The sequence below is a fragment of the Ictidomys tridecemlineatus genome, chromosome 4 (genome assembly GCF_052094955.1).
Source record: "Ictidomys tridecemlineatus isolate mIctTri1 chromosome 4, mIctTri1.hap1, whole genome shotgun sequence".
Lineage (NCBI taxonomy): Eukaryota > Metazoa > Chordata > Mammalia > Rodentia > Sciuridae > Ictidomys > Ictidomys tridecemlineatus.
Window position 1 is genome coordinate 47,684,659 of NC_135480.1, and position 26,128 is coordinate 47,710,786.

Genomic DNA, 26,128 nt, shown 5'->3' on the forward strand with positions numbered 1-26,128 from the left:
AAACATTTTAAAAAATAAGGTACTCATACAAATAATTATCAACACAGAAAGACACATATCACAAGTGAAAAGCCAATTTTAAATAGACATCAATATTATGATTCATTTTATAAAAACTAAATTTATATAATAAAATAACTTAGAAAATATATACCAATTATTTTTTTTACTTTATTTATTTAATTATTTATTTTTATGTGGCGCTGACGATTGAACCCAGGGCATTGCACGTGTGAGGCGAACGCTCTACAACTGAGCCATAACCCCAGCTCCTATACCAAAATCTTAATAGTTGTCAGTTAAATCTAGGTAGGATCAGATTTTCTTTTTAAATCTCCATTTAAAATTTTTCCAAAAATATATTTACAGGTTCATCTGAATATAAAGATAACAAAGTTTCAAAACAGTATTATTTAAACTTACATGAAAATACTTACAAGGAATGTCTCGATAGCCATTTTCTAATGCACGAAAATAGTTCATGAATTGTTGAGTAGGAATTTTAAATATTTCCAATAAGCCAGTGTCTTGAAATAAGGAATACATAACCTAAATGTCAATTAAAATAAAGTTCACTTTAAATACCAGAATTTCTATTTGTAGATCAATATGTTTTTGTAATTTGCATTTAGGAAAATAAATAATGTGACTGTCTTTAATTTATTAAAAACTTCCAAAAAAAATAAGAAAGGAAGACATCACCCTACAGCTCATGAAAACCAAAGAAAAGTTTACTATACATGCTGAGAGCCATAGCCAAGTAGGAATGATGCATGGTAATTTCCTTGTCAGCCTACCCAATGTTGCTTAGAGGGAGGACTCTCCATTGTGGAAATGGGCTTGCCTTGGACCCAGGTCATTTGCAGTGACATTGCATGAAAGGTGACCTTGCTCAGGGATTAGGGCGGATCTGAGTTTAGGGTGGATCCAGGTTTAAGGTGGATCCTGCTGGGAATAGGGCGTATCCTGCTGCCTCAGGCACCCGCTCCTTGAGTTCCCCTTGAGTTCTCCTTGGGATTCAGAGGGATTATGGTATGCAGAGCCCGGTGGAGGGTGTATTTTCCCCAGAACGTGCATGCAGAGTGCCGGTGAGAGTTCGGGAATAAAGAATTGCTGTTTGAATCTACAAGGCTGTGAGTGGCTCGTGATTTTGTGTCAAGCCAGACTGTGACATGTACATAGCATAACCCAATTTTAAAATTTTTTCATTCTTCTCTTTGCTCTTTATGTTCCTAATTTAATGAAAAACATTGTGAATTCTTGCTAGTCCCAAGTTAAGAAAAAAATAAAAAAAATTCATATTAATTGCATTTTTGTCCCTAAAGAATTCAGTGTAATGAATTTACATGTCCTCAACATACTTTGTCCTCATGTTTTTGTATTTCATAAGAAAGATATTAAAGAAATTCATAAGAATTATACTGTGGGAAGGTAAATCTGATGCTGTCATGTGAACCCATCAGGTAGAAACTTGAGTCTGGGTAATAAAATGCAAGTATTTTTCCAAGGTTCTAACATGAAATGAAACAAATGAAACATCTGGCCTTGGGTAAAATACAGGGAAGGCAGGTCAAAAAAAAAAAAAATGAAGCTTATGTTCATTAGTTAGAACTACATTGTCATTTTTCATGTTCTTTTCAACCTCAAGAGTCAAGAAAAAGTAAATCTTTATTACTTCTTCAGCCAAAATTAAATCTCATCAATGTAGTAAAATAAGCTATTATTCATGTATATGTAGATGGAATATATAATATATATAACATATAACTATAAAATATATATTTGGGTTTTGTGAAAAAATAATTTAATGAACAAAGTCACTGTTGAACTAGTACCTAAACCAATACTATGATTATTTAGACTTTTCTTTTATAAACATTTGAGAAAAAACTAAAAATGTTGAGATTTGAAAAACAAACCTGACTGAGAATTCTTCCTGATTTCTCCCCCATCTTTTCCACAAGCTCAAAAATTTGAAAATTCCAGTTGCTCATCTTTTCTATTAATGAATCGTAGTCTTCTACTAAAATCAGGTCCAGTGATGTTTCCTCTTTGATCTGTGCATATATGGGTAAAAAATCAATAAAAACTTTACCTCTTATAAATATTGCTAAATCCACATTTAATAAGAACACCTATAACTGAATATATAAAAACAGTAATATCTGTTATAATGGTTATCTCAAATTTATTTTTATCTGAAATTTTATGTTCTTATGGAATGCAACCATAAACATGTCTTTGGACATCAGAAGACTGATTAATTTATACATTACATTTATAAATAAAAATGTCATACTTCTGAATCACTAAACAAATATAAAGTTCATTATTTTCATTTTAGAAGTTGCAAATATCAAAGGAGAACAAAAAAACTCATCTCATTGTACTGGCATTTATTACTAGAATAAGTTTCCCAAATAAATGAGTGGGATTATTTTATTAAAACTTAAATTTTGAACTTTATGAACAAAAAAATTACATTGTTATAAAATATTTTATTTTCATCATTTTTAATGACTATGCACATATTGTGTACTCTAAAATATACAATGAAGAAATATCAGAATAAAAATAATGTATCTACATTAAAACTAAGTAAAATATGTTCATTTAAATATAAACGCAGTTTGCTGCTCCATGATGGTTTAGAACTAAGTGTTATTTATAATCCAAACATTATTTCAGTTATAGTTACTTCTCAGTAAGAAATTTTAAAACACTATTACATTAAAAATTTTGTTCTTGGTAAAAATAATGAAGCCAGTACTAACTACTATTATATTTCACCTTAACACAATCATATTGAAAGTTTATCTTTTACATTTGGTTGCTGTGCCTCTTCTGTTTGGAGGTTATCACCTTCCAAAAATGATTTTCTGCAATCTCTCTTCTCTGATTCCTCTTCTTGTTGAATTTCCATAAGGCTGAATGTTTCTTTTGAGAAAATGATATCTTCTTCGCCTTTCAAAAAAAAAAAAAACATAGAGTAATAAATAGAAATAAAATTTTCCCTAGCTGGGTATGGTGGTGCACGCCTATAATCCCAGCAACTTGGGAGACTGAGGCAGGAGGATCATGAGTTCAAACCCACCTTAGCAACTTAGTGAGGCCTTAAGCCTTAGTAAGGCCTTATTAGGCCCTGTCTCTAATAAAATATAGAAAAGGGCTGGGGATGTTGCTTGGTGTTTAAGCACCCCTGGGTTCAATCTCTGGTACCAAAAAAAAAAAAAAAAGAAAAAATTTCCCTAAATGTATAGCTTTATAAGAGAAACAGTTATTGGTTAAAAGCATTCAAATAAAGTAAACTATAATGTAAGTTAGTCTAAATTATTTAATCACATTATTAAAGTTGTCTTGCTGGAGGCTTCCAAAGTATTTCTACTAATGACCAGGTTAGGGAGGTACTAACTGACCTGCAACACCAACCTGTGCCATTGGGGTTGAACTTGATCAATATTTGATCTTCCTAGGTTGGCAGTATAGTGAGCACCTCTATCATTTTGTGAACCAAGCCCAGAGGAACCCAACCTACACATGCAGATCACAGTATAAAGTGCAAACCCTGATGCCAAGAGCAAAGATCTGACCAGACATGTGCAAAACTGCTGAGATCATGTGCAACAGCTGACTAGACACCCGCATGAGACTGCCTTTTTTGTCTATATTAAAGTTTTGCTCCTAGTGTCCTCAGCAAGCACTCTAACTCATGTACTGTCCCCTTGTGCTTGAGCCCCAATAAAGCCTCACTGAGATATTATCGCTTGCCTCTTCAATTCTAACACTAAGAGCTGGGAGTATGTAACACCATAGTGAACTGGTAACATTAAAAAGAGCTGTACTTTGCCTTTTCATGAGTTTAAAACTGAGCAATGAACCCCAAAATGATTGGTAACATTGGATACACCTTAGGCAGAGAAAGGTAGATATTCTTTATAAAAGTGAGAAACAGTCTCTATAGGAACTTTTTTTTTTACCAGTTTCATGAAAACCATTCTCAACATCTCTGAGTTCTAGATATAAAAACTCTAAAGTTCATAACTACAATATCATGAATTATGAGTTATTCCTTTGCCTATGTAATTAATAACATTCTTCTTCTAAGTCATATGGTAAAGGGAAGCCACAATGATATTCATTCACATGTTAAAATATGATCCCATTCATTCTATTTATAATACCCTAAACAGGAAACTTTCCCCAAAGCCACCAATATTTAAATAAATTGTGGAATATTCATACAATTTGAACACTACAACATAAGAATGAACTACAACTCTATCAATTTTGTTGGTTTTTAAAAATAAAAGGTTCAGTGAAGGAAAACAGGAAATAGGTATATATTTTGTGATTATTTTTATGAAGAGTTCAAAAACACATTAAAACTGACATATGTGAATATCAAAAGTCAGGAAAATCATTACCTTAGGAGACATGGCTGGAAGGAGGCATAAAGAGAATTTTAAGGCAATGGTAATATTTAGTTTCTTGATCAGAGTACTAATTGCAGAGTATATAAAAAAATTCATCAAGCTATAAACTCATAATTTGTGTATTTTTCAATATGTAGGGTTTAAGATTTTTATTTGTCTTTATTCTTTTAAGTCAAAAAAAGTTCACAAGAGCATTCATTGAAGTTGAATTTCAGAAGAACTAGGCTCCAATACTGATTTTTGTGCTTAATAATGTTTTTCTCTGTATAATGTAATAACGCCTATTTTATTAGATGTCTCACATAAAAGGTGATCAATAAATGTTAATCAAATCTGAACCTAACTTACTAAATATATATATAAAATCAGTAACTGATGACCAGAAAGTGTTATTGTTTGGAAAATATGATTTTTTCCAAGTGAAAAACATTTATTTAAAAAAAATTTATTGGTACTTTAGAATTATACACATTAGTGGGATTCATTGTTACATATTCATATATACACATGACATAAATTGGCCAATTTTATTCCCCAGTACCTACCCTTTCTCTCAAAATCTTTTAAGTAATGAATTCTAGAATACAGTAGTCCCCCTCTTATGGTTTAAATGTGAGGTGTCCCCCAAAATCCCATGTGTGAGATAGTGCAAGAAAGTTTAGAGGAAAAATGATTGAGTTATGAGAAACTTAACCCAATCAGTACAGTAAATACACTGAGAGGGATAAACTGAGTGGTAACTATAGACAGGTAGGGTATAATGGAGGAAGGTAGGTCACTGGGGGCATGCCTTTGGGTTTGTATTTTGTCCCTGGTGAGTGGAGTCTCTTTCTGCTTCCTGTGGCCATTTCACGAGCTGCTTTCTTCCACCACACTCTTTCACCATAATGTTGCCTTACCTTAGGCCCAGAGCAATAGTCTATGGAATGAGATCTTTGAACCCATGAGCACCAAATAAATTTTTCCTCCTCTAAAATTCTTTTTGTCAGCAACCAAAAAAAAAAAAAAAAAAAAAAAAACCAACTAAAACACCTCCCTTATCTACAGTTTCAATTATCAGTTATTATCATCTGTGGTCCAAAAATATTAAATGAAAAATTCTATAATAAATAATTTAAAATTGTATTCCCATCTGAAAAGTGATGATATTTGGCACCATCATGCCCAACACATGAATCATTACTTTGTGCAATGTATACATGCTACTTGCCTGTTTGTCACTTAGTATTCATCTCAGTTATCAGATTGATCCTAATGACATTATAGTACTTATGTTCATGTAACTCCTATTTTACTTAAAAATCCCAAAGCAGAAGAGTGGTGATGCTGCCAATTTAATTACAGTAAATTGTAATAATTGTTTTATTTTTCATTAATTATTTTTAATCCCTTACTCTGCCTAATTTATAAGTTAAAGCTTATCATAGGAATGCATGTATTGGGAGGGGTGCATTTAGAATTCAGTATGATCTTACATGTCAGGTATAGATGGGGGACTATTATATTCAAGTATTCTTGGTAAGTTAAGGCAGTAACTATGATATTCTAAAATAGCAATTCATGTAAAAATTGTTAGCATTTAAGGTATATTACATGTTATTTTTAATATCATAACTCCTAACAACCATACCTCACAAATTCTAGTAAAAATACTGAGATAAATATAGGAATTTATTTTCCAAAGATCCATATCATTTTTCTTATTCTATATACTTTTCTAAAATGCATTCTTATCACTCTCCTATCAAGAGAGAATATTTATTTACCAAACCCCTGGAATCTCAACAAACCTCATGGCTACTGTGATTAGAAGTTATGTGGTTTTAATACTTATGCTTAAGTCTATGATTTATTTTGATTTACGTTTTGTGCATGCAGTGAGATAAGGGTCCATGTTTGTTTGTTTGTTTTTTGGCAAATGGATATCCCACTGTCCTGGCACCATTTGTTGAAAACACTTATCATTTATTTTTTTCCCTTTTGAATTCCATTTTGAATCTTGGGGTTCTTTGTCAAAAACCAATTCACCATAGATGCAAGACTTTTCTTTTGGACATTCTATTCCACTAAACTATAGGCTCATCCTTCTGCCAATACTGCCTTTTTAAAAAAATGTTTTTAGTTGTAGATGGACACAATACCTTTTTTTTTTTTAATGCTACAAGCATGTTTTGAAATATAATAGTGAACCCCATGGATATGTACATTTACAAATGTTAATCAAAACCTTTTTTTAAAAATTTATTTTATGTGCTGCTGAGGAATAAACCCAGTGCCTCACATGTGCCAGGTAAGCACTCCACCACTGACCCCCTAAAACAATTGTCTTAATTAGTGGCTTTACAATAAGTTTTCAAATCAAATAGTATAAGTCCTCCAACTTTGTTTTTTTTTTTTTTTTTTTCAAATTTGTTCTGACTATTGTAGAACTTCGGAATTAACTACTGATACTGAGGTCATTTGTATTTCTATATAAATGTTTACACCAACTTTTCAATTTCTGTGCCCCCGCCAAAAAAAAACCCTGCTAGTGAAAGAAATGGAGAACTATAAAACCCTCAGTGAAAAAGGGAGCTCAGGAATCTGACCTGTCATAATAATCTCCCTTCTCTGCCAAAATACTCCTGCCCACCGAAAAATAAGCTTGCCAAAAGTAAATGACCAACTTGGCCCCTGTTAACCCCTATAAAAAACTCAGACCCTGTTGTAGCCTGTTGCCATTTTCCCTCTTGAAATTGTGCCCCTCAGCTGCTTAATAACGCATAACTAATCCATTGAGGTCTGTCTCCCTTTCTTTTTCTTTTTGTATTCTCTTTCATTTGCTTTCAGGTGAAATTTGATAAAAACTGCACTCAACTACTGATCTATTTAGGAGAACTGTTATGCTGTCGTGTTAATAATATTTATTCTTTCAGTCCAATACTATAAAATAGCTTTCAACTTTTCTAGATAGTTTTTAATTTTTCTTAGCAGTGGTATAATTTTCAGTGTATAAATATTTCTGTTAAATTTATTCTGCTTTATTCTTTTTTATACTATTATGAATGAAAATGTTTTCTTAGTTTCAATTCATAATGATTTATTTCTAGATTATGGTAATACAATTGATTCATTTTATTTTTTAGTTATAGTTGGACACAATACTTTTATTTCATTTATTTATTTTTATGTGGGGCTAAGGATCGAACCCAGGGTCTCAAACGTGCGAGGTGAGCACTCTACCACTAAGCCACAACCCCAGCCCAATATAATTGATGTTTGTATATCAATCATGTCTTGTAACTTTGTTCAACTTGTTTATAGGTTCTAGTAGCTTGTAGTGTAATTTTCTACACAAAGGACCATATAATCTGTGAATAGGGATACTTTTATTTTCTTCTTTTAAATTCTGGATGGCTTTGTTTTTCTTACTCATTTTCTTGGCTCAACCATAACTACAATGTTGAATAGAAGTGCTGAGACTAAAAATCCTCATCTTGTTATTAATCTTAGAGGGAAAATTATAGTCCATTAAAGATAATGTTAGTTGTGAATATACCCTTCATCAGGATTAGGAACTTTCTAGCTATTAACAGTTTGTTTTATTTCAAAAAAAAGTATTGGATTTTGTTTAATGTTTTTTCTATGCCTGTTGAGATTATTCCTACAGGTTTTTCCATTTATGCGATTACTGTGGTGTATTATAATGATTGATTTCTAAATGTGCAGCCATCCTTACATTACTGGGATAGCATTGGTCATAATGTGACCTTTTGTATGGCTGAATTCAATTTGCTAGTATTTTGTTAAGAATTTTTGTATCTTTCAATCCAGCAATGGATGGCTAGCCAGATGACATGGAACCCCAATTTACTCAGGACTGAGGAGATAAACTAAACTGGTGACATTTAAAATTTCAGTTAGGGCTTCTCTAAAATGGCGAATAACTTCCTGAAAGTAAAGCCTAAGGGGCTGCTCACTCTCACCTGGAAGACTCCTAAGAATAAAGATTGCCCCCTGCCCTGTTGTGTCTAGCACATGCTAACTAAATCTGCATATATATATTTCCTACCTTTTGTCCCACTTTGCCCCCTCTTCAGGCCAGCTAAATCTACATATATATATATTACCTGGCTTTTTTTTCTATAAATTGTAACTGCTTCTATGGGATTGGAAAGTAAGGCAATCTATCTGCTTCTCCCCAGTTTGATCAAACTGAATATATAAAGTTAATTTTCTCTTATTTCAAAGGGGAAAAAAAAGATTTTTTTTGTCTATGTACATAAGAGACATTGATCTGTAGTTTTCTATTTTTGACTTTGATTGTGGTGTGAGGGTAATACCAGTCTCGGAATGAATTGAGAAGTATTCCCTTCTGTTTTTGCTTTATGTTTTGTATTTTGGGGGTGGGGGGCAGGAGTTGAGTTAGAAGAATTGTGAAGGACTGTTTTATTTTAACAATATTTAAAATGTAAAAATAAAAAAAAAAAAACATTTTGTAACCCTCACCCTGACAGGTGCCATGGAAGCTAAAAGTGGAGACTGCCCCTTCCACAGACTTGTGGGACACAAGCTAACTAAATCTGCTTATTGTCTTCTACCTCTTCTCTTCTATAAACTTAGCTTACCTTCAGAGATTTTGAAGATGGAATTTTTGAAACTGTAAATTTATTCTATCTTCTGTCAAAGATGCCTTTGAATAAAAACTTATTTTCCTACTAATTTGATTCCATACATATCTGGAGCACTGAATGTTACAGCTAACTCTTCCTTCAGGTGGTACTGATGGCACCCAGTAACACTCTCACATCAATTATTTATAATTTGTCTTAATAACTCTTCTGGGAAATAGGCAAAAAACAATATAATCTTCATTTTACAGATGAATAAAATAGGGGCTTGGGATATAACTTAGTAGTAGCATGTGTGAGGCTCTAGGTTTAATTGCTAATACTGAACAGCAACAACAAAATAACCTTAAAGGTTGATAAGTAGAAGTTAAACTCATTCAGTCATCCATTTGAAAAAATATTGTAAGAAATTTCTCTTAAATTCAAATATGTATTACTTATGTAATCTCACCTGATTTTCCACTGTGGCTGTCTGTACCATCCGATTCACATGTTGAAACATATTTTAGTATTTGATGTCCACAGCTTATAGAATAAAATAGATAAATATATACATGATAAATAAGGTGGAAAGGTTTTTTTACGTAAGTGTAATTAGAAAACCTGCTTAATTTTTAACCAAGATCTCAACTGCAATATATTCTCATATTCTTCTCTCTATATTAACTTAAAAGATTTTAACCTAGAAATACATCTGTGTGCTCTTGAAGGAAATAACATTTTGGAAAGTCAACATTGGAATCAGAGGTAAACCTATATTCTTATCAAAGTAGAAATAAGAGTTAACACCATATGAATTGGATATCATGAACAAGTACCAAAGTAGCATATATGAGAAAAATTTTCTATTTACTAATATGATATGATGGGTTGAATATCATAATTTACATCATTTAATTAGAAAATTTATAACAGCACTGAGTGAGAAAAAAAGGTCATTTAGAATAAAAACTACCAGATAAATATAGGACATGGTCTTAACCAATACATAGTTAAGATACAGAATTTTAAAAAACTAATAATACTTTACTAAAATAACTTACATTTTGGAACAGAAATAATAAACAATTAGGAAACTTACTTGTTACACAGATTGCTATCAGAATTTCGAAGATGCTGATAAAAATCTGGTACATTGGGTACATTGCCCAGAGATCTATGTAAAATAACATTTGGTTTAGTAAGAAAATCAGCAGTATCAGGAAATTCTATGGGTGATCGATTAGTTACACAACCAGCAGACATCTGTCCATGGCTAGGAGAATTCAAGCTGGGTAAAGCACCTGAAAAAATTAAAAGAGAGGAGATAGATGAGCATAAATATATGTATATGGATTCACTGTACATATTTGTGTTTTTATGAAGACATTTTCCCTTTTTAAAAAAAGGAAAGCATTTGCAGTTTAATGGTAAAATAAATTTCTATGTGGGGCTCAAAGACATTCTACAAATTTAAGCAATAGTTGCCATATTAGTCATTATTAGTGACTATTGAGTAAACAGTCTCTGGGAGAATAGTACACAGTAGCTAAATATTGCGAGCATAACTAAAACAAATATCATGTGGCACAAATTTTCCTAATTCATAATGGTCTTTTATCTTTCATAATTTATAAAAGATATCAGGTTGATTCTCCATATGAAAAAAGACTCTCTACTAAATTTTAATGCTATTTTTCAATTCAATAATATCCAATTTAATTCAACAACTAAGGTTCTTAGCATTTACACAAACTAAGGATATAATAAAATTATATAGTAATACAATATAATTTTAAAATTTAAAAATAAAAAAAATTCTGCAACCCCCCAGGCAGATCCCTTTAAATTATACAAATATTTGCAAGTCATTCACTCATTCAACAAATATTGTCCAGATGTGGTGGCACATGCCTGTAATCCCAACAACTTGGGAGGCTGAGGCAATATGATTGCAAATTCGAGGCCAGCCTCAGCGATTTAGAGAGACTCTTTCTCAAAACCAAAGATAAAAAAAAGGTCTAGGGATGTAACTCACAGGGAAATAACACCTGGGTTCAATTCCTAGCATCAAAAATAAAAATAGGACAAATATTTGAGAGCCTAACATATGATTAAAATGTGCTGGGTTTCTCAATAGAAAAAAAATGAAATCAACCCTGCAACTCAATGAACCTACATAGTAGAGAATAGAATATAAATAAGTGCTAAATGCCAAAATAAAGGGAGAAAATAGTATGTGTTTATTCCTATGGACTTTTCCACAGGAAAGGGACTTGAACTAAGGTAATGTACCTGGAATAGAGATAGGCAGATTTAAAACTTCAGTTGAAAATAAAGATCCAAATAATGTGTGATTCAGAGAAGAAAGCAAATAACAATCTACAGTATTTTTTGACATACAGGTAAACATTTCACAGATGTGTGTGATGAATGAACTTGGCCAGGTTATAGTGCCTGGTTATTTGAATAAACACTACTTTATATGTTGCTTTGAAGATATTTTTTCAATGTGATTAACATTTAAATCAGTAGACTCCAGAAAAGCAGATTAACTTCCATAATGTGAGTAGGCCTCATCCAACTGGATGAAGGCCTAAGATCTCCCAAAGAGGAAGAATTTTGCCTCCTGACACTCTAACAAGAGTACAACATTAGCACCTGTTAAAATTTCCAGTCTTCTAGTCTGTCCTGAGAATTCCAGAATTACCAGCCTTCAAAAATTGAGGGCCAATCTTTAAAATAAATATTCACTCTTTGTTTATCTCTCTCCATATATATCTATATTGTCATCTATATAGATATTATATACACACATGTATATATCTTTATCCTTTGCTAATCTGATGGTAAGTAGAAGGGGACTGTGCTATCACTTTTTAATTTTCTTATCACTAATAAGGTGAAGCACTTTTCAGGTATACTAATCATTGTACATTTCTTTTCTGAAGTGCTTGTTCAATTCTTCTGCTCATTTTTCTAATGGGTTGTTTTGACAGACTCTAAGGTAGACCTATTGATTCTTGCCCCTGATTTCGAGTACAGGAAAGACCTATGACTTCCTCTGTGTAAACTGAAGGATGATGGGATATCACTGTCATGATTATGGTAGGTTATGGACTCATCTTGCTAGCAGACTCAATTTAGAGATCAGACTCTAAAGTGACTCATCTTGCTTGCTTGACACTCTTGCTGGCTCCATGAAGGAGCCACAGTGACCCTGTGATAAGGAACTGTGGGCAGACTCTAGGAGCTCAAGATAGCCTCCAGCAAATAGCAATCAAGAGGCAAACCTGTTGAGAACCCATAACCAAAGGAAATGAATTATAACCACTATCTAAGTGAGCCTGGAAGTTGATTCATTCCAGCTGAGATCAACTGGACTGGGTCCACACATTGAATATAGCCTTACAACATATTATGGAGAGAGCGCTTAACTCAACTGTGTGAGAACTCAACTCGCTGCATAAGGACTCCTAATGTACAAAACTGCTACATTTTTGGTAATCTGATATGCAGCACTAAAAAATCCCATTACTGACTTACTTACATAGCTTAATTCCAGTCCTTTCTCAGATGTTATGAAAGTTTTTTCAGTTCTTTTTATATGAATGTTTATTCATTTTTATACTCAAATTTATCCATATAATCCTATATGGTGAGTATTTTTTGAGTCTGGCTAAGGAAATTTTGCCTTACTCTAAAGTCATTAATTACAACAGTACTGCACATTTTTTATTAGATTTGTCACTAGGTAATTGATGACTTTTGATGTAGTGGTAAATGATGTTTTAAAATTTTATTTTCTCATAGTAGAGAATGCAACATTTTTTCTATGTCCAACAACTCTGAAAAACTTATTACTTATGTTACTTTTTTTTAGATTTGTCTAGATTTTCTACACACACACACACAAAAAAAAAAATCACCTGAAAATAAAGAAAAGGATTCACATCTTCCCTCCCAATATTTATTGTTTTTTATATCTTTGTCTTATTTTAATTCATTGTCTAGAAACTCTAGGATAATGTTGGATACAAGTATTGATATTGGGTAACTTTGTTTCCAAAGTCAGAAGGAAAGTGTTTCATCTTTAAGTATTAAGTTTGCAATACAATTCTGGTAGATAATATTTACCAGATTAAAAAAAATGCTCCTTTTATCCCCAGCACCACACAAAAAAGTGCTCCTTTTACAATTTTTATGTTTTTAATTTTGATGACTCCAATTTAGCAATATTTTCACTCAGAGTGTGCTTTTGATGTCATTACAAAAAAAAAAAAAACCACTTTATTCAAAATCCAAGTCACAGATATTTTCTCCTGTTTTATTCTATGAGTTTTGTAGTTTTAGTTTCCCCCAATAGGATCCACTAAATTGAATGTACTTGTACCAGCATCATATTCTCTTGATTATTGCATCTTTGTAGTAAGTTTTAAAATTTGGAAGTATGAGTCCTGTAATTTTTTTTTCATTTTTATTAAAAAACTCTTTTGGATATTTTGGGAACCTTGCATTTCCATTTGAATTTTAGCATCAGATTTTCAGTTTTTATAAAGAAGCCAATCCAAATTTTGTTAAGGATTATATTATATGAGAATTATATGTTACACATGGTGAAATGGTTATCACAATCAAATTAACTAATATATCCATCATCACACATAGCTAATCAAGTTAATCATTTTGTGTGTGTATGTTCTGAGTACAGTTAACAAATTTTTATTTCATTTTTTCCAAGATATTTCATTAGATTAATAATCTGGTTGGCAATTTTTATTCCTCCAACATTTTAAATGTGTCATTCTTTGTGTCTGACTTCCATTATTGCTATTGAAAAGGTCATTGTTAGCTTTGCATATTGTTTCTTAAAAAATAACCTTTCCCAAGTATGTTTTAAAAATTTTTCTTTTTATATCTATAATTCAGGAATTTGATTGATAAACCTAGCTATAATTTTCTCAGTATTGAGCCTTCTTCGGTTCACTGAGCTTTATGAATCTGTTGGTTAATTAGTTTTAGAAAATTATTCTAAGCTAAAGGTCTCTCTTCTTTTCTTCTGCAACTTCATTCAAGATATATGAGACTTCTGACTATGTCCCATATGTCTCTCACACTTGGTTTTGTCATTTATGTATTTTTTTCCTGTCTGTGCTTCAGTGTGGAGATTATATTATATAATATATATATATACACACACACACACACATACATATATATACACACACACATGTGTATTTATATAGATATGTATATATGTGTGTATTTTTTTTGTAACAGGAGCTCTTAACCACTGAGCTACAACCCCAGCACTTTTTAATATTTTATTTAGAGATAGGGTCTCACTAAGTTCCTTAGGCCCTCATTAAGTTGACTTTAAACACAATCCTCCTGTCACAGCCTCTGGAAATGCTGAGATTACTTAGGTTGATAAAATAGTTCTGTATTTTATCTTTGATTTCCTAGTGCCTTTCAGTGCCTGGTTCATTGTAGATGTTCAAAATGTGCTTATTGAATGAGTCAGCAATTGGTCAACTACTAGCCACCCAAATTGCTTACTTGTGTTAATTTACATAAAATAGTATTCAAGATTAGACATAATATGGAGTGAAAAAAATTTATACTACCATATATTTTGAGAACTCCCATATTTAATTATAAAGACTGATTTCTAAGCCAGATTCATCACATACACCTGTAGTTCCAACTACATGGAAGGCTGAGACAGGAGGATCTCTGGGACATAGGAGTCCAAGGCCAGCCTATGCCACATAGTAAAACCCTACCTTTAAAAAAAAAAAAAAATTTAAAAGTTTTAAAAGAATAATTTCTTACCAGCTCTTTTCAAACCCACATGGTGAGTCAGTGATATAGAAGATGACCTTTGTTTTGGGATTGTCAGTAGATTCGAACTAAAAGGCCCATTTAGATAGCATCCATGACTAAAAAGGAAAGATAACAGATTAAGAAGTGTAAAATAATTAAATTATTTTCTTTTTCTTTTCTCGGTGGTCTCTAATTCAGTTAACAAATATCTGCTTATACTTTTGGATCCTAGTCCTGTATCTAGTACCTAAGATCCAAAGCAATAGTTAGTATATTTTTTTCTGTTAAAGGACAAGATAATAAATTGTTGACTGGAGGCTATAAATTCTGTACTCAACTCTGCCATGGTAGCACAAAAGCATCCACAAACAATAATAAATGAATTGGTATGGCTGTGTTTCATAAAATTTTCTTTACAAAAATAGGTTAGGGGGGCTGGGGTTGTGGCTCAAGCAGTAGCGCGCTCGCCTGGCATGCATGTGGCCCGGGTTCGATATTCACCACCACATACAAACAAAGATGTTATGTCCGCCAAAAACAAAAAATAAATATTAAAATTCTCTCTCTCTCTCTCTCTCTCTCTCTTTAAAAAAAAAAATTGGTTAGGGATCAGAATAGGTCTGGAAAATAGAGTCTGATGATCCCTGGCCTCATAGATTATCATTATCGCCTGGAGAACTTCTTAAAACCCAGATCACTGGTCCCATCTCCAGGATTTCTGATTCAGTAGGTCTGGGATAGGGCTAAAGAATTTCCTTTTCTAACAAGTTCTCAGATAATGTTTGTATTGATGGTTCAAGGACTTCACTGAGAATCAATGTCTAAAATATAACTTTTCATCATTTTCTATTCCCCTTTCTCACAGATAATGACTATCTTTATCTCAGTAATTCCCTTTAACTGAAATATTTACCATAGGTTTTAGGAGAGTTATGAAAAATAATAATCACAGTATAATAGTATGATAAATAAAATGAAGTTTATTATAACAATTTGCAAAATAAACAAAGTAATAATATATATGGAAGTTTGTGGCACAATGCCATGCACATATAAAACACATCTTTAGATATTCACTAGCTTATTTTCTTCTACTGATTGATTCTTGATTTAAGCATTCTGCCAGAAGGGCAAGAACAAATCTAGATTCTCTCTCTGGTTTTATTCAACATTTTTTAGTGTAGGTTAAGTTCTCAATAAGCTTCTCCCCAACTCTTTCCACCTTTCCTGCAGTTCCTCATTCTATTTACTCAAGATCAAGTGTTCTGTGACTTTCCCATATTCATAATTTTGCTGCTTATATATTCACTTGCTTACCAATTTGTGAGTTGAGCTATATCTGCGTTCCACAGATCTGTGTGGGATAAATGAACCATAGTTTCTTTTGATCCTACTCTAAGGTTAATACAGAAAAAATATTTTCTGCTCTCATATGTGAAGTGAACAGACTCTTTTCTTCACAGGATTAAGCATCATAATCCAATATGGGATGCTAAACCCCTCAGGATATTTGTTAAAGCAACAATTTATCTTCAAAGATCCATGTTAATGCAATCCCAAAGTCTTCACAGTGATTGAACAGGCCTCATAGGAGTAGTACTTGTTAACAAAAGTAAAAAGTGAAAAGTGCCATTAAATAGGCAAAGAAAGTGCTATAGAAAACCAGCGGTGAAACAGATTACTTTTCCTTGAAGAACAAGAGAAGAAAATGTCAGAGTGACTTGTCTGCATTTGTTTTTGCAGTGCTGAGGATGAACCCTGGGCCTTGTGCACTAATACTGAATGCTCCAATACTGAACAACAGTTCCAGTCTTCAAAGTGTTACTCCTAAGTGGTAATACCTTAGCCCAATTAAAGATGTACAGAAATAAGGGTAAGAAGTGCTATTTCAGTTAAATTCCTTTTATATTAAAAAGGGGCACAGAAATAGACAAAGAGAACATCAAATAGTTAAAAGCTTAACTAGGGTTTCAAGTAAAATTGAGAAAGATGATGTTAGAAAAATAGTTTAGTGTTATAAATGAATGGACTCCTTAAATAGTAAAATCACAAGTCCACTAAGAGATGACCAATAATAAACTCTATTAGTTTAATTTAATAGAGTGATTGATTAAATGGAATGATCCTTCTTTCTCTAGTTATCTCCCTCAGATTCTTTTTATCAAAGCTATGCACAGCTCCCTGGGTTATAGTACTTCTCTTTTTTTTTTTTTTTTCCCAAGCAAAGCATGAGGTAGAGCAAAATTAAATTCTATGCCGTTCTTTAAACCACTAAGGTATCACTCTTTACCCAAATATTTTATTTACTTCAAAATAAAGTATATTTTCGTGACATATACTTCAGCTTAATTTTAATTTTTTTTGTACCGAGGACTGAACCCAGGAGCACTCAACCACTGAAGCCACATCTCAAGCCCTTTTTAATTATTTTATTTTGAGGAGGGGTCTTGTTAAATTTCTTACAACCTCACTAAGTTGCTGAAGTTACCTTTGAACTTTCAGTCTGTTGAGAGTCGGAATGGCCCCTGGCATTTTGCCAGAAGTAATAGTTGAGAGGTGACGCCAGTGAGCCATTAAGATGGTGATAATTAAGTTAAGCTGTATATAATTGCTGTACTGGATGATGCTGGAATGAAACAGGCAGTGTATTGAGTTGTATATAGACCCTGCTGTCCGACAATAGGGCGGATGGAGGTGGGGGGAATAGGGCGGCTCCGGGAACAGGCAGCACCTGATACTTTGGTGTTCCCCTGGAGTTCTTGTGGGGTTCCCGTTGAGTTTGGGCAGAGCCCGGTGGAGGGTGAAAGAGTTCCCCGAAAGTGCGCATGGGGTGCTGGTGGAGTTTGGGCAATAAAGGAGTTCCTGTTTGAACCTACAGTGCCTCGTGGCGGCTTGGTTATTTTGTGCTCAGCCAGACTGCGGCATCAGTCCTCCTGCCTCAGCCTCCCAAATTGCTAGGATTATAGGTATACGCCACCACACCTGACTCAACTTAATTTTCAAATGGTGTTTTTAAACAAAGGACAATGCTTCATATATTCCCGTGGTCAAAGTACACTTCAAAATTTATTACCAAGAAGCTCTAATTTTTCTTTAAAGTAGATGTATATAAGCCTTGTCCAGTGAGGTCTTTATCACTTTATTCTTCACATTTTTAAATATTTCATGAGGCATATAATTTTGTTTTAATGACAGTTAAGTGAATATATAGAATCTACCTACATTTACCTTATATGAACACTTTTCAGGGTTAAAGATTAGTTTTCTCTGGACCATGTTTGTTGTTGTTTTAGTACTGATCATCTCAGGCAGCAGGATAAAAATGTTCTTACCTCAATGTAGTTAAATAAACTTTTTTTAAAAATATTTTTTTTAGTTGTAGATGGACATAATATCTTTATTTATTTATTTTTATGTTGTGCTGAGGATTGAACCCAGTGCCTCACACAGGCAAGGCAGGCAGGCGCTCTACCACTGAGCTACAGCTAGAGCCCCTCCACTTCCCTTTTTAATCCCCAAAATATTCTCAAGATATTGCTTCCTATGGCTTAAAAAAAGAAATCTGTTATATTTTCAGTTCACTCCTTCATTGCCCTACTTCTATTTAAAAAATAAAAAGACTGTCATGTTTAGGCTCTATGCAAAAATCTATATCAATGCTCATTTTCCTACACTATATTCTTCATATTTCAAACCATTCCTATTTTACACATAATTTTGCTTGATTTTTCTTTTATAAAAACTAAGTTCACCTATTTGAATGTTTTGTAAAAGATTCAAATTAATAACCACTGAAGTATCTGGAAAATTATAATTATCTAATTATATTTCACATATAAATCTTAAATAAATTTTAACAGAAAAAATTGTTATGTTCCAATCCTGCCATCTACTGTTTCAAATGTGAAACTATACAGCTCAAACTAAAGTACAACACATGACCCAAAGTAACAGAGTGGTGTAACACTGCATTTATAGAAATTTCAATTTTATTAGCATAGTTAACTGACTAAAGAGAAGTTTTAGTCCATGCAAGAGATCAATACCTTTCCTGGCTTTCAGAAAAATATTGAATTCTTTGTTATGAAAGTAAATGATATTTACATTCAAAAGATTTTAATTCCTGCAATTTTTCCAGCCTCATTTAGTTGTAGTCACTGAAACCTTTACTTTATAGGATTAGCGCTGTTTTATCACAAGTAAATTCTCAACACACTACAGAACATATTAGTACTCACAGCCACCAATAGAAACAGGGTTCAAAGAGTCTTGCTATATTAACCTAGCAACTGTGATGAGCCTGGGGAACATGATCATCCTTTCACAAACCAATACCTCTGTTGGTCTAACTTTGCATACTATATACTAGATTGCTGTCTGCCCCTCTAATGGTCATCTTAACCCATTTAAAAGCTGTCCTAGTACCCTGTCCTAAATTGACCCTAGTTTTCCTAAAATAAATCACTGACCCACATTCTTAAGGCTCCAGCATGCTTTGTATCTGACCTATCTATGTTTTGAGAGAGGGCTTGTCAGCTTCTTTGTAAGAATCGGTTTCTTGACTAAACCTATGATTGTAGCCTATGTAATCCTATACCTAAAATGCTTTAACCATTCCTTTCTGCTTTTAAAAATATTTCAAACTTTATTTTCAAAAACAAAGTAGATGCTTTAAATTTCTTTAAAAGATTCTGAGGATTTTACCTTGAAATGCCAAATTCTTGGTGAGGTCTTTTGCCATTACTGCGTTCCCACCTTGAAGACTGCTCAATAGGTAGCAATCCTGAAGTTCCTGAGCTCCTTCTCAGCTGTGGAGTTGGTAAGCTATTCCTACTACTTAGACCCTGTTAAATAATTTAATAATTGTTAAACTTGTCATGCTTTTACATGCTGCGTGTGGAAAAAATGATGGTACGTAAAAATATCAACACAAAAGTATATTTTTAACATGTATAGGAGAAAGTAAAAATTTCGTTCTGAAAATCTATCCAAATTTCACATTCTACACTGTTGGTCTATTTTTCTTCCTCCCACTAAAAAAACAAAAAACAAAAAAACAATTCCTGAACTCTTTGCAATTTAAACTAGATTTTTTTTTCCATTTGCACATTTCACTCTTAGTTTAAAGAAAAAAAATGGAAATTGGAAATTTGGAAATTTAAAAGTGGATATGGAAGATTGACCTGAAAAATCAACTTCAGAGAAGTTTAGAATCAGAGATGTCCAGTCCTAAAGCCCAAAACTTTTAGATTTTCAGTACAAAGGGCATTTATACCCTGTTTAATTATTACGTTTAAAATGTTTCCAGTAAACCAATAAACTTATCTACATAGAAAACATAGTAACAAACATAATACTGCTATGATTTTTTAAAAAAATTTCTTATTAGTTTGCTATGATATTTTTTTACTTTAAATGCTCACAGCCTCTATTTATTTATTTCTTAGTTGTAGATGGACACTACCCCTTTATTTATCTATTTATTTATTTACTTATTTATTTAGTGGTGCTGAGAATCAAACCCCATGCCTCACACATTCTAGGCAGACACTCTACCACTGAGTCACAAACCTCAGCCTTATGATTTTTAAAGTTTTAAAAAAATTGTTTTTTAAAAGTACTATCAGGAGCAATAAATTTCAATAGAAAATGTAAAGAACAAGCAATACATAATGTAAAGATTAACTCAAGAATACATTAATGAATTATTTTATTGATTGACTTTATCCCTTTTAAATGTTGTGATTAAACTTTTTCTTATGAGGTAGAATGCTAAATAAATAATTAAAGTTACATAATTAAGTTCCACTGTTAAGAGAGTTCTGCAGATGTGAGTATGTAACAGATGTGATTCTGCAATCTGTATTTGGGGTAGAAATGGGAGTTCAAAACCCAATTGAGTCAAATGTATGAAAGATGATTTATCATGAGCTCTGTAATGTTTTGAACAATCAATAAAAAAAATAAAATAAATTAAAAAAAAAAAAGAGAGTTCTGCAGGCACAACTATATGAACTTTAGAAATAAAAGAATCAGCTGGGAACTGTGGTGCATACCTGCAATCCTAGCAGCTTCAGAGGCTGAGGAAAGAGGATCGCAAGTTCAAAGCCAGTCTCAGTAACTTTGTGAGGCCCTAAACAACTTAGCCCTAAGCAACTTATCGAGACCCTGTCTCAAAATAAAAAATTTTAAGAAGGGCTGTTGGGATTGGGTTGTGGCTCAGCATTAGAGTACTTGCCTAGCACGTGCAAGGCCCTGTGTTTGAATCTCAGCACCACATAACAATAAATAAACAAAATAAAGGTACTGTGTACAACTAAAAAATAAATATTAAAAAAAAAAGGGCTGGGAATGTGGCACAGTGGTTGACAGCTCCTGGATTCAATCTCGGGTACCTAAATAAATAAATAAGTAAGTAAATAAAAGAATCACATAACTACTCATGATCCAGAGAGTAATCAATAATTTTCAAATCCTTTCTCTCTAATTCTGCTCACTAAACTTTTCAGCATTTCTAAACTCTAAAGCTAAGATCTGGACAAAGTGAAATTATCCGATCAAAATAGCTCCAAAAACTGTGTTTACCTTTTTTAAGTTCTATTTCACTACTAGAATTGACAAATTAACTAATTTTAATTTTATCCTCTCTAAGTTTTCTTACTTATAGGGTAAATTAGCTGAACTAAGATAATCCCTAAATGTTTCTAATTTTATGGTTTTAGATAATGGTAAAGATCCTAATAATAATCAAATAAAACAAATAAAAGCACTCTGAAAAAGCATAACATATACCTATTTAGAATAGTAATATTATTTCCTAAAGGAAATCCTATTTTGTAGTACTGATAAACAGAAATTAATTCCGTATCTAATAATGGAAAAATCAGTACCTCTTGGTTTATAGCAATCTCCAGTGGGTTAAATGGGTGAGGGAGAAAGAGCGTTCATGAAAATTATTTTTAAGTAACACTGTGTAATTCATAAAATGAATATTGGAATGATCATTTATGGTTTGGGGTTCAAAAGAACAATTTCTGGATTCTAAAGAGTACAACAGATTAATATGAGTTTGTTATACAAGCCCAGAAATAAATGTATTTATTGTTCATACTTCTTAACAACAATAGCAATAATAATATACATACAAGCTCTAACTCCTAATTATACCAATATTATTAAAAAAAAACCTAAATATTCATCTAGAATTATTTGAGTTTATAAAACTTCATATAAAGTCCAAAGCAGGTCAATAAAAGGTAAAAAAGGTTGATCCTTCAAAAGGAAATTGTATATAATATAACTTTAAAAGAAGCAGTTTTAGCCAGGTGCAATGGCATGCACCTATAATCCCAGTGGGTTGGGAGGATGAGACAGGAGAATTAGGAGTTCAAAGCTACTCTCAGCAATAGAGAGGCACTAAGCACCTCAGTGAGACCCTGTCTCTAAATAAAACACAAAATAAGGCTAAGGATATGGCTCAGTGGTTGAGGTCCCCTGAGTTCAATCCCCCTCCCCTCCCAAAAAAGAAGAAATTTTAATCTGAAAATATCATTCAATGTTATCAATAGGATTAAAATTGTATTTTAACCTTGTGAAGTTTTCGATCTCCTTTCTCAGTTGGATCCTCTATTTCAGAGCAGGGGTAAAATCCAGGAAATGGTGTGAGAGGATTAATCTTTGGCCTACAAGACCCAGAAAATGCACCCATCAAGCTACTGATACTTCGTAGGGAAGAAATGACTTGTGGAGAAAGGCTTGGGTCACTCAGAAGATCTGACACCATATTTCGAGCCTCATTTAGCACTGAAAGATCAACTCCATTTCCACCTCCAGAATTCTAGAAAAGAAAAGAGTAAAATTATGTATTTTTTACACAAAAAAACTTAACATTTAAGAAAACTAACTCTACTCTAAATCAATGTCTATTTCATAATGCATAAGTAATCTAATCCTATTAAATATATACTTTTATTCATCTGAATGACATAAATGGTATATAATAAGTGGTATGATTCTAATTTAAATTTTTTGATATATGCTACAATACCGTAGATACTATAAGTTTTAATTTTTCATTTTTCATGAGCTTACCTCATTTTAATGGAATGCATTACTACTGATTTACTTTATAATTAGTATAGAACTAAATCTATATTTACTTTGTTTATAATTTATACATTTCATTAATTTATAAACAATTTTCTTTCATTTTTACCAAAATTTATTTTGAACATATAAATCATTTCTTTCATTTGCCTTATTCACTTAAGAAGCCATTTAGCATAGGAACAGCTTTATTGCAAAGCTTCCAGAGTTTGAAATCTAGACTTTAACACTGTGTGACCTTGAAAAAATTATTTAACATCTGAACATTATTTAGTTTCTTCAATGCACTATGGAGGTAAAAGCATTTACTCTTAAGGGCTGATGTGAGAATTAAATATGATAATACATGTCAAGCACATTGGCATTTACTAATATATTTGAAGTGTAACAATAAATAGTATTATTACTATTAACATTATGGTAAACATAAGATAAAATTTCCAAAAAATGGTGTGAAAGTTCATAAGAGAAAAGTTTAAGCTGAATGATTATGAGAAATTTTATGGAAGGGGTAGTCTTTCAGCTGAGCCCTAAAACTGTGGTAGGATTTTGTTTATAAATATTAGGGGAAAGTAAGTTTTTACAGTAAAACTGAAGAAAAATGTATCAGGTAAGCTCATTACATAAGAAGGAAAGGCACATAAATAAAGGTACAAAAGTGGTAATATAGGGATGTACAGGCAACATGAAATTGCTGAAGAACAGGCTACATAAAAGAACAATAAAAAAATAAGCGTACAAAGGCACAAATTTTTGAGACCACTAGACTCCAAGCTAAGTAATGAAGGGTCATACAGGTTTTGAGCAGGCTAAAAAGAAAAATGCAGGAAAAAGGAAGTAATGGAAAAGCAATGCAATTTTAGAGAGTGTAGTCAGGGAATGTCTCACTTTGAATTTATGTCAAGACCTGATGAGATATGAAACAAGCATTGTACAGAGACAGGCTAGCAAGTGTGAAGATCCAGAAGCAGAATCCTGCCTGGCTTTGTTGAGAAACAACACAAAGGCCAGTACAGCTGCAACAGAGTAAATGAAGGAAAAAGTAATAGAAGATCAGTGGAAGGGGCAAAAAGAAATAAAGAAAGGGACATTTTGTGTGAGTTCTTTTAAGTCTGTGACAAAGACTTTTGCTTTTATTGTAGGTGAAAAGAGAAATGCACATAACAGACTTATATCAAATTAAATATTTGAATTATTTAATATAATTTTAAAAGTTGAACTTAAATTCTTATTTCTCATTGACTTATATTTGACAAAATCTTGATTTTGGACAGAAAGCTAAGCATAGTTTTTACATTTTAAATGGTTATTAAAGAAGGAGCAAAGAGGAGGAGCAGAAAGGAACAAAAGAGGGGAAAAGGAAGATGAACAGTTTCAGTAGTGGCAGTGGCCATGCCTTGCCTTAATGTTAAAATACCTGCTCTCTCATCCTTTGTAGAAAAAAAAAATTTCGACTAGAAAGCTGAAATAAAATACTAATAGCAAACATTTCAAGGTAACATAGCACAATCAAGCATCAGGGTTTAAAAAAGTCTAGAACCAGAGCTAAGATAAAAGTGAACCCTGGGCTAGGGTCGTGACTCAGTGGCAGAGCACTCACCTGGCATGTGTGAGGCACTGGGTTCAATCCTGAGTACCACATACAAATAAATAATTTTCAAAAAAATTTTTTAAAAAGTGAACCCAACATTCTGTACTACTTTTTCCCTCAAGGAATTGGCACAGGGCAGACAGGCTGAGAAGCAAAGCAGTCAAGGAGCTAGGAACCAGAATAGAGCGCTCAGTAGTCTCAAGGGGCTAGGAAAACAAATTTGGAGTTCACAGGATCAAGGCAGGGACAACCTGAAAGGCTAAGCAAGATCCAGACTAATGAAAAAAAAGAAGTAAGCTTAACTTCCTAACTGCTTTTCCCCTGAGGGAATTTGCAAAGTTATAAGCAGAGGGGCTAAGAGATGGAGAAACCAAACCCAGTAGAATTTCTCAAAAGATCTCTATTTTGAAAGTAAAAAATCAGAACTGAATCAACTGGATAACCATGGATGGGGGGCGGGGGGGACGACTATCATAAGCTACCTATCACACTATAAAAATACCAACAAACTTAACTGAAAAATTAATTCCAACTGCATTACAGATCTAAAAATAAAAAGTAAAACAAGAAAATTTCTAGAAGGTAACACAGAAGAAAAACTTCATGACCTTGGGAGCAGAGCTCTTAAATAGAACATGGAACAAGCAAGGAACAGTGAAGTGAACTTATAGTCCCAAACTACTTGAAAGCTGAGCAAGGAGGAAGCACTTGAGTCTAGGCATTAGAGGCCAGCCCAGGCAACTTTGAGATTCCAGCTCTTACAAAACAAGAAGGGAGAAAGAAGGAAGGTAGGGAAAGGAAAGAAGCAGGGAGAGAGGAGGTGAAAGAGGAGGAGGGGGAGAAGGAACAACGTAAGAATCACGAACCAAAAAGGAAATGCCTAACAAATTAGCTCTCTATTAAAAGATGGAATATCTTTATCAAAAGATACCATAAAAAGCCACAGACCTGAAGAAATCTTTAGTCAACACAGATTACATAGATATGTATATATATGTATGTATGTACATGTATATATATATACACATATACACTCCGTCTAGAATAAAGTAAAAGAAAACTGGACAAAAGTCTTGAGCTAGCAATCAACTCCAAAATAGATAGCCAACCAAAAGAGTATTGAGAGTATCTCAGAATCATTACTTACAAGAGAAAAATCTGAAAATAAAACAAATGTCTGCCTACCTACACAACAAATAAATAATTGTAATATATTCATTCAATGACATGCTATATAGAATATATATGAATAAATTGCTTCTTCATGTAATAACATTAATTAATCTCACAGATTTTTTTTTCTGAAAAGAAAGAAGTAGAACAAATACATGTAACCAGAGGCTTGGGATGCTGAGGCAGGAAGATATCGAGTTCAAAGTCAGCCTCAGCAATGACGAAGTGCTAAGCAACTCAGTGAGACCTTGTCTCTAAATAAAATACAAAATAGGGCTGGGGATGTGGTTCAGTGGTTGAGTGCCCCTGTGTTCAATCCCCAGTACCAAAAAAATAAAGAAAGAAAGAATACATGCAACCACTTCCATTTACATAAAATTCAAAGACAGGAAAGACTAAGCTGTAAAGGC

At 32.8% G+C, this 26,128-nt stretch overlaps 1 protein-coding gene across 2 annotated transcripts in view; it reads right to left on the minus strand.

Annotated features, from left to right (window-relative positions):
• The window catches only part of Pde3b (phosphodiesterase 3B), a 179,850-nt gene that overhangs the window by 36,010 nt on the left and 117,712 nt on the right, over nucleotides 1-26,128 (minus strand). For both annotated transcript variants that reach the window (XM_078046436.1, XM_005326856.4), the window contains exons 3-10: nucleotides 22,437-22,685; nucleotides 19,553-19,692; nucleotides 14,858-14,964; nucleotides 10,125-10,326; nucleotides 9,495-9,568; nucleotides 2,825-2,964; nucleotides 1,920-2,057; nucleotides 438-549 (exon numbers count right to left, since the gene is read on the minus strand). In XM_078046436.1, coding sequence (XP_077902562.1) covers nucleotides 438-549; nucleotides 1,920-2,057; nucleotides 2,825-2,964; nucleotides 9,495-9,568; nucleotides 10,125-10,326; nucleotides 14,858-14,964; nucleotides 19,553-19,692; nucleotides 22,437-22,685 — 1,162 coding nt within the window. The remainder of the gene's footprint in view (nucleotides 1-437; nucleotides 550-1,919; nucleotides 2,058-2,824; nucleotides 2,965-9,494; nucleotides 9,569-10,124; nucleotides 10,327-14,857; nucleotides 14,965-19,552; nucleotides 19,693-22,436; nucleotides 22,686-26,128) is intronic.